General features: G+C 54.8%; 1 protein-coding gene across 1 annotated transcript; it reads right to left on the bottom strand.

Moving 5' to 3' along the window:
- Positions 1-679: 679 nt before the first annotated feature.
- Positions 680-6,280, bottom strand: ATP1B2 (ATPase Na+/K+ transporting subunit beta 2). Its single transcript, XM_010362386.2, has 7 exons — positions 5,547-6,280; positions 3,638-3,766; positions 3,192-3,296; positions 2,880-3,085; positions 2,002-2,058; positions 1,077-1,175; positions 680-971 (listed from the first exon to the last, which is right to left on the bottom strand). Exons 1-7 carry the CDS (start codon positions 5,656-5,658, stop codon positions 807-809), a joined length of 873 nt encoding a protein of 290 aa, XP_010360688.1. The 5' UTR covers positions 5,659-6,280; the 3' UTR covers positions 680-806.
- Positions 6,281-9,733: the final 3,453 nt, after the last annotated feature.

The raw sequence follows: 9,733 nt of genomic DNA, 5'->3' as shown, positions 1-9,733 counted from the left end.
AGGAAGGAAGGAAGGAAGGGAGGGAGGGAGGAAGGTAGTGCTGAAGTCAGGGGTTGCCAGAGGATTTTCAGGAAGGGCCAACGGAGGCCTCACTTCCAGTCCCTCATTTCCCAGCTCACAGAGTCACCAGAGGGTGAGAAGCAGAATGTGCCAGGAAAGAGGGAAAAGGCCACAGAACCACCTTGTCCTCAATTACAAAAAGGTGCATTTCAGAGGAGGGAATAGGGATGGAAAGGAGGAGAACACCTGCCCAGGAGCCAGGAGCCAGATAAGTTCAAAGTCACCAAGATGGTGACTGTGTAGACAGGGAGAAAGTGTGAGAGATCAAGGACCAGTGACTAGAGCTTAGGAATGGAAGGACGGAGTGCCACATTCATCTCTGGAAGCAAAGGGGTGAAATGAGACACGTGTGCACGTTTGTATGTGTGTGGAGGGTGGGGGTATGTAGCTGGGTGGGTGGGTCAGTGGGCACTTCCTATAACTCTCAGGGGATATGCAGGCAGGAGAGTGGATAGCTCTCACAGCTAAACCAGAACTAGAAAGCCTCCTAATTCCTCTGTGGCCATCTTAGCCCAGCTCCCTCTCACTGATCTGAGGTTGGGAGAAGTTGGTGGGAAATGTGAGTGACAGGGAAGCACAATGGACTTCAGGCTGGGTTGAGAAGTCAAGGAAAAGGGTGTGAGGCTCAGACAAGTCATAGCTCTGTTATCAAAAATACCTTTGGGGTGGGTGAGGGAGGGATCAGGCAGGGTCAGGGACATTCCAGGAGCATCCACAGGAGAGAGATGGGGTGGGAGGAAGGGGCCTCAGGTTTTGTTGATGCGGAGTTTGAAGGCCACACGGCCGGCAAACTTGTCTCGCTCATCATCTGTGGCGATGTTGGCGGCGTTGATGCGGCATTCTACATTCACCTCCACATTGGGGGTCACATTCAGGAACTTCACGGCCACCAGGGGCTGTGTGTAGTTCACCTGGGCCGGAGGAGCAGTGCAGGGTCTAGGCCTGGGGCAACGTGGCCTCCTTCCCTAGCTCACCACCCACACCCGCCATCAGCCTGGGCCTCCCCTGGGACTTACGTGGAACTTTTTGCCATAGTAGGGGAAGTACATGAGGTCGATGTTACCGTTGGCAGGGAACATGACGAAGTTGCCGAGATTCTCAGCATCTTCATCTCGCTGTGGGGGTGCAGGAAGATAGGGGGTGAGCCAGTTAGGGATGGCAGGCACCCAGGAGCTCACCAGACTTCCATTTGTTCTTTTGTTCTTCCTTCGCCCCCGATTATTCCTGTCTCAAGTTTGCCTCCCTGGAGCTGTGAGTCTGTGTGAGCGTGTCTGCGTGTGTAGATGAGGGGATGGTCTGTCTCTGTCATCATTCTAGGAACTCCTGAAGGCTGCTAATGACACGAAAGCCTCCTACTCTACTCCTACCCCAAGTTCTTACCCCATCCTCAGGAATCAGTTTCTGGAGCAGAGCCAAGAAAGAACAGATACATGATTAAGGGTTGAATAGAAAGCAAGGAAGGGGATGTGGAGGGAGCAGCAAGTTTCTAGAAAGGACAGACCATGGGGCGGGTGGGGGGGAACAGGGTCCCAAGGACAACGAAGTGGTGGCAGATGGTGCTAACAGATCAGCAGCTACCAGATACCTAGAAGGAACTGACGAGTGGGGGCCATATGGGAGGGAGAGCGAAAGATATGGACAATCCTGGAGTAAAGAAGAAGGTGGAAGCATTAGGGAGAGAAGCCAGAGGCCAGGGCGTTGGTGAAGGAGGGCATGTGTCTGCCCCTAGGAGAGCAGGCCTCTGCATCCTAGAGAGAAGCTAGAGGAGTGCGAGGCCCTCGGAGTTCAAGCTATGGTGGAGCCCACAAGCCCACTCTTACCCCCTTGTTTCTATGGTGATGGGGCCTCTAGGAGCAAAGAAGATAGGGAGAGACAGGTGAATTACACAGAAACCATGAAGGACACACAGGTGAGCAGGCAGACAAGGCCCAACGAACTCACCTTCCCAGCACAGGTAACATTCATGCTCTGGTTTGCTCCTGCATAGAAGTTGATGACCTGGAGTGAGGATGGAAGGTGAAGAGAGTCAGAGAAAGAAGTTGTCAAAGATGGGCATCCAGACCAAGCTAAGCCAGGGACTGTAGTCTCAACTACTAGGGAAGTTGAGGCGGGAGTATAGCTTAATCTCAGGAGTTCAAGGCCAGTCTTGGCAACATAGCGAGACCCTGTCTTAAAAAAAAAAAAAAAGGGCCGGGCGCGGTGGCTCAAGCCTGTAATCTCAGCACTTTGGGAGGCCGAGACGGGCGGATCACAAGGTCAGGAGATCGAGACCATCCTGGCTAATACGGTGAAACCCCATCTCTACTAAAGAATACAAAAAACTGGCCGGGCGCGGTGGCTCAAGCCTGTAATCCCAGCGCTTTGGGAGGCCGAGACGGGTGGATCACGAGGTCATAAGATCGAGACCATCCTGGCTAACATGGTGAAACCCCGTCTCTACTAACAAATACAAAAAAAATAGCCGGGTGAGGTGGCGGGTGCCTGTAGTCCCAGCTACTCGGGAGGCTGAGGCAGGAGAATGGCGTAAACCCGGGAGGCGGAGCTTGCAGTGAGCTGAGATCCAGCCACCGCACTCCAGCCTGGGCGACAGAGCCAGACTCCGTCTCAAAAAAAAAAAAAAAAAAAAAAAAAGGCATCCAGCCTTCTAGCTACAGAGCTTACCCTCCAAGAGCCCCGCCTCTCTTTTCCTCTCAGCTACACAAACCACAAACATCCAAGTCTCTCTCATGCCCATTAGCCCCAGTGAAAGGATGCAACTGTCTGCAGTGGTGTCCCCAGATCCTTCCTCCATTCACCCTGGAGACCAAGGTCACAGGTACCCGATTCATCTTGATGAAGACACAGGGCTGCCCAGTGCTGTAGCCATAGTGGGTGGGGTCCCCAATGCCAGAGCAGTTGCCCAGCTGGGTCCGGTTGAATTGGCAGGCACGTTTGGGGTAGTTGAGGACTCCATTATCTGGCTGTTCGTAATAGCGCCCAGGGCGGCAGACATCATTCTTTTGGGCTTGGATAGAGTCGTTGTAAGCTAAGGAGGTGGGAGGGAGAGAGTCAGGGGCCAGATGCTTCACTTCCAAGGTCCCCAGTCCCCTGCCTGAAGTCGTGAACTGCCACATAGCCAGGCCCACACTCACGCTCCAAGAACTTGTTGAGCTTCTGAACATGCTGGTCCCAGCTTTCAGTGTCACTGACATTGACAATGACATCAAGGTTCTCAGTCTTGGGACGAATCATCAAGCCTACAGCCGACAAAGGCAGAAGTTGGGGGTATCTATAAGATGAGGGGCTGCACACAGAGGGAAGAAAATGGACACAGGGAACACCAGGGTGGGGACAGCGGTGAATATCTGAGATCATCTTCACGGGAGGGTGATCTCCCGTGGTTATCTGCCACATGCCCAAATCACACAGCTCCCAACTGCAGGAAATGGGAAGGTGGACAGATTCCAAGAAGAACTTCCCAGAACATGGGGATTGGGTCATCAGAATTAAACTCCTGGAAGGAACTATGAGTTCCTTCTGGAGGTTTAGGGGCACAAGAGCAGTTAGAGTAGCTGGCAGGGGAAGCCTTGAAACTCACCCGGTGTAGCCAGTCGGTCCTGGTACTTGGGGGTATGGTCGGAGACAGTCTGCAGCATCACCCACATGGTGAGGGTGAACATGGCGGTGAGGAACCCATAAAAAACGAGGTAGAAGAGGAGGATAAAGGCTAGGGAGGAGGAAACAGGGTCAGCAGGGCCTAACATTCCCACCATAACCTCACCTATCCCCACGTACCCCTCTACCCACTCTGAAGTTCTGCACTGTGACTGGTCACAGAGTCACAGAGATGTCTTAGAGCCTTCCCCTGGGAGCAAAATGAGACAAGCTGGAAGCAGGCAGTTGTGTCTGGCTTCCAGCCATGACTCCCAGCCCCCTCCTGGTCCTAGGGCACAGTGAAGCCCGACCTTGTGGAGGCCACAGAGACCTAAACCCTCGTTGCTGGGGCAACTCCAAGTATAGGCTGCTGTTACTTTGCCTCCAATTACATTTCCAACTCCTCAACCATGCTTAGTCCTGAAAAGGCACACATCTGTTACCTCTGCATTCATACTCATACTTAAAGCTGTGCTAGCATGGTGACTTTTTAAGCGGGTACTGGCCACCATTCACAAGCAAACTCTCATGCCACCCTGCAGAGCCTGGACCCTCAGATTTGAATAGCAAAATCTCTCTCCTGGTGCCCTTCAGAAGCCAAACTTTGAACACAGTTCCTGAAATGCAAGACCTAACACTCTAGCCTAGCTACAAATCTCTCAGAGACAGCTTGTTAGAACCTTCGACAGTCACCCCACCCTCAGCTCACACCCAGCACCCTGGGCAGAGGCAAGGAGGAAAGGCAGAATCTCCCACAGCCTTCCCTTGGTGGGGTTTCTCCATGGCTCCCCTGCCTGAAGTAAGGGCCCAGGGGCCGGCTGTTCCCACCACCCTGGACTCCCAATCCTTCCATCTCAGAAGACCCTTCTTCCACGAAGTCCTGTGGCTCTCCCAAGCATTGCTGGATTCTTTCATTCCAGGGGCTGGAGTTTGAGTTCCCTGAGGGCATGGATTGCATGGGGCCCACCTCGTGGGCCCCTGAGTAGGTGGACCGATGGGGACAGTGACAAATCAGTGTGGAAAAATTGTAAACCGTGTCACACAGTGTCCCCTGTGTCTCAACGTCCCAGCTTGACCATCCCTCTTGGAAGAATTCCACCCCTCACCTGCACCTGTGCAGGTCACCAGGCCCCCCCCCCCCCCACCACTACAACTCCCTGAGTCCTGCTATGGTCAGCCTGGGGAGGCTCCCAAGTCATCCGACTGTCACAGACACCTGGCTGGCTGATGCACACAAATCACCACAGTGACCACTCCTCCCTCCGCCACCTACATGGGAGCAAAACCTGCAGCCTCAGAAAAACTCATACTCTCAGCAGCCCCCCAACCCACAAGGGGTCAGAGAAGGCTCCCAAGGCCAGGCGGTGGGATACAGACAACTTCCGCCGTGAAGAACCCCCCTAACACACCCCCCCAAGACCCGCCCCTTCATGAACGTTCCCAGGGTCCAGGGGGTGGGCACGAGCTAAAAATAGACCGGACTGCGGAGCTAGTGAGAGCCGGAGGGAGGGAAGGGGCGCTCTTTGGAGGTGGGGGACGCCCGTGTGGAGCGGACAGGCCCCGAGAGGGAGTGTGAGCGCCGCGGCGCGGACACGGAGGCAGAGCTGGCGACCCCCCGCCCGAGGGGGCTCCGCGGGGGGCGGGAAGGCGGCTGTGACCTACTTTCTCCGCCTCCGCACGGCCAGCCGGGGAGATTAGGCTGGCGATTCGGCCCCCTCCCAGCCCAGAGCCCGGCGGGGAGGCTGGACGCCGGGGACCCGGGAGGGGAGCTGGGACCGCATCGGCGGGACCCTGCGCCCCCGAGGCGTCACCCCGCGGCTCTCCCCCGCCCGTTGCGTGCCGGTCCTGCGTACCCCAGCTGGTCCCGGTGCGGCCCATAAACTGGTGCGTCCTCGGGTTCCACACGAACTCCTTCCACTCCTCAACCACCTGCCCGCAGCTCTTCTTCTCTTTCTGGATGACCATCTTGGCGGCGCGGGTCGAGTCCCGGCGCGGGGCAGGGGGCTGCGGAGAAGCGGGGGCGCCGCGCGCTGAAGCCCTCCACACAACCAAAAGCGCGGGGAGCAAAGGCGGCGGAGGCAAAGGAGACCCCCCTCAGATATGCAGCTGCTGCAGATTCCGGGGTGCACGGCCACGCGCTGCGGGGTGCTGGCAGCGCGGCGGAAGATGCACCGATCCTAGGCCCCCCAACTGCGATGAAAAGGGGTGCTGTCAGAGCAGGAGAGAATAACAAGAGGAAGGGGTATGAACGCAGCTTCACCCTCGCCAAACCGTCTAGAAACAAAACGAAAAGGGGTGCAAAAGCAGACGGCTACAAAAGCCGAGCAGAATGCAGAAAAAAAGCGGGGTACAAAAAGGCAGGGAGAGGTGGGGGAGGGGGCCGCCCCGAAATTCAAGATGCAAAGAAGCTGTGGAACGAAGCTCAAGGCTCCCTCCGCCAAGCGGAGACCACTGCAACAGTGGTGGCTCAGCCGCGGGGGTGGGGCGGGGACGCGCAGTGGGGGGACAGCCAGGGATGGGGGGCCCCCCAAGCGGAGGCTCCGCTCCTCAGCAGTGCGGGGCCCGCGGTCGCCGAGCGCGGTCTTTATACTCTGCGGCTCTGGGGGTGCCCGCCCCCTTCCCACCCCCAGAAGCTCCGCCTCCTTGCCACTGGCCCAGGCGACCTCATACATATGTAAATATGGAGAGATTGGGCCCGCCCCCTGCCTCTTCTGAGGGACCTGGCAGCCTCTGCATTACCCCCACCCCAAGTACTGTACTGGGACAGGGTGGGAGGAAGAGATAGAGGGCGTGTCCGGGCGGAGTAGAGAGAAAGATAACCCCAGAGAAACGCAACGACAGAGAGAGAAGCTGATGGGGGCCCCAGGCAGGGAGTTAGAAAGAGAGTAAGATATAGATGCGGCGGAAGAGTCCAGGAGCAGATGGAGCAGAATGTCAGAGGAATAAAGAGCTAGAGATCAAGAAAGAGAACGAAGAGACCAGCCGGGAGGCTGGCCGAAGGAAGCTAGGACAGGCCACGCGGAGATGGATAAAGGCCACCCTCGGAGGGACGTTCCCCTGTTGGGAATCGCTACCAGTCCTCCAGATGCCTCCTTCTCCAATCTCACAGCCCCTGTCCACACCACCTGGCTCTGTCCACGTGCAGAGGCTTCCCCATCTTCCCATCACGTCTCCCTGAAGCCCTCTCAACACCACAGTCCCAGTCCCCAGCACTGCCCTGAGACCCCAGCCCTGCAGCCAGGTCTACTTCGGTTCTCTGCCTCCTGGCAGCCCCACCCCCGCATCTGAACTCCCATCCTTATATGTCTACTTGGGTCAGCAAACATTTATTGAGCACCTCTATACACTGTGTACAGTAGCCCTGGGGAGGCCAGAGAGGTTACACTCTCACGGGGCTCACAGTCTAGGAGGGGAGAACACTTGCCTCAAAATACCCACATGCTAAGAATCATTATCTCAGGCCTGGCACGGTGGCTTATGCCTGTAATCCCAGCACTTTGGGAGGCCAAGGCAGGCAGATCATGAGGTCAGGAGTTCGAGACTAGCCTTGCCCACATGGTGAAACCCCATCTCTACTTAAAAATGCAAAATTAGGCCGGGTGCGGTGGCTCATGCCTGTAATCCCAGCACTTTGGGAGGCCAAGGCAGGTGGATCACGAGGTCAGGAGATCAAGACCATCCTGGCTAACACAGTGAAACCCTTGTCCCTAATAAAAATACAAAAAAATTAGCCGGGCATGGTGGCGGGCGCCTGTGGTCCCAGCTGCTTGGGAGGCTGATGCAGGAGAATGGCGTGAACCCGGGAGGCTGAGTTTGCAGTGAGCTGAGATTGCACCACTCCACTCCAGCCTAGGCAACAGAGCGAGACTCTGTTTCAAAAAAAAAAAAAAAAAAAAAGCAAAATTAGCAGGGTGTGGTGGTGTGCACCTGCAATCCCAGCTACTCAGGAGGCTGAGGCAGGAGAATAGCTTGAACCAAGGAGGTGGAGGTTGCAGTGAGCCGAGATCGCGCCACTGCACTCCTGGGCAATAGAGTAAGACTTCGTCTCAAAAAAGAAAAAAAGAAAATCATTATCTCGACCTGGTGGCTCATGACTATAATCCCAGCTCTGTGGGAGGCTGAGGCTGGCAGAGGAGGCTGGCTAAGCAAAGGAGTTCCAGACCAGAGCTCAGGAGTTCAAGACCAGCCTGGCCAACATGGTTAAACTACATCTCTACTAAAACTACAAAAATTAGCCGAATGCAGTGGTGGGAGTCTGTAATCCCAGCTACTCAGAAGGCTGAGGCAGGAGAATCACTTGAACCCAGGAGGCGGAGGTTGCAGTGAGCCAAGATTGCGTCATTGTGCTCCAGCCTGGGCAACAGAGCAAGATTCTGTACTCAAGAAAAAAGAAAAAGAGGCCGGGCGCGGTGGCTCACGCCTGTAATCCCAGCTCTCAGGGAGGCAGAGGCGGGAGGATAGCTTGAGCCCAGGAGTTCGAGACCTGCCTGGGTAATACAGCGAGACCCCGTTCTCCACAAAAAGGAAAAAAAAAAAAAAAAAAAAGACAAAAAGAAAAAAGAAAAAGAATCATTATCTCCACCTCTTTTAATCTTTCTTCAAATCTTGCCTATTTTCCTTGGAGAGGTTTTTCTTCTCTTTTCTTTTTTTTTTTTTTTTTTTTTTTTTTTTGAGACAGAGTCTCACTCTGTTCCCCAGGCTGGAGTGCAGTGGCCAGATCTCAGCTCACTGCAAGCTCCGCCTCCCGGGTTTATGCCATTCTCCTGCCTCAGCCTCCCGAGTAGCTGGGACTACAGACGCCCGTCACCACGCCCGGCTAGTTTTTTTGTATTTTTTTTTTTAGTAGAGACGGGGTTTCACTGTGTTAGCCAGGATGGTCTCGATCTCCTGACCTCGTGATCCGCCCGTCTCGGCCTCCCAAAGTGCTGGGATTACAGGCTTGAGCCACCGCGCCCGGCCTTCTCTTTTCAACTGTCACCTTAATTCCTTAGCCCAAGTTCTCAACACCTCACATCCAGACTGTCATCCATGTCCTCAAACCCACTCCCTCCAGTCCAAGGCCAGCTTCCTGACATGGGACCTGCACAGTCACGCAAGGCCCATGCTCATAGTTGTTTGGTTTAAAACTCTGTTATTGGCCAGGCGTGGTGGCTCACACCTGTAATTCCAGCACTTTGGGAGGCCGAGACGGGCGGATCACGAGGTCAGGAGATTGAGACCATACTGGCTAACATGGTGAAACCCCGTCTCTACTAAAAATACAAAAAATTAGCTGGGCATGGTGGTGGGCGCCTGTAGTCCCAGCTACTGGGGAGGCTGAGGCAGGAGAATGGCGTGAACCCAGGAGGTGGAGCTTGCAGTGAGCCGAGATGGCGCCACTGCACTCCAGCCTGGGCAACAGAGCAAGATTCCGTCTCAAAAAAATAAATAAATAAATAAATAAATAAATAATAAAACTCTGCTATTGCTTTTCTTTCCCCGCCAAACATTCATGGAGCTGAATGCCATCGCTGTCTTGAAATTCTTCATAGTTCTATCTTTGAATTTGTGCTTTGTAAGTGACATCCAGTGGAGCATTGGCGCATGCCTGTGAGCAGAGGAGATAGTCCCATTCACACAGCGTTCCAGATACACCACGAGCACAGAATTCTGGGGGACCTACAACGTGTGGGAGTTCAGCCAGATTCCAAATGAGTACAAGGTAAGCATGTTATGTCTATAGCTGAATACGTGAGGCTGAGCATGGCCAACTGCTAAATTGGACATGAACATGGAAAGGCTCCCTCTGCAAGGAACCTCAACAACAATGGCCCCTGCCTGTAATCCCAGCACTTTGAGAGACCCAGGCGGGAGCATCCCTTGAACCCAGGAGTTCAAGACAAGCCTTGGGCTTGACCCCATCTGGCGAGACCCCATCTCTACGAAAAACTTATTTAAAAATTAGTCAGGCATTTTAGCCAGGTTAGACTAGTAGCCACCTCTAGTCCCAGCTACTTAGGAGGCTGAGCTGGGAGGATTGGCTCGCTATGATCACGCCACT

The sequence above is a fragment of the Rhinopithecus roxellana genome, chromosome 19, assembly GCF_007565055.1.
Source record: "Rhinopithecus roxellana isolate Shanxi Qingling chromosome 19, ASM756505v1, whole genome shotgun sequence".
Taxonomy (NCBI): Eukaryota; Metazoa; Chordata; class Mammalia; order Primates; family Cercopithecidae; genus Rhinopithecus; species Rhinopithecus roxellana.
Note: the sequence above shows the minus strand (reverse complement) of the source record. Positions and strands in the feature narration are given on the sequence as shown.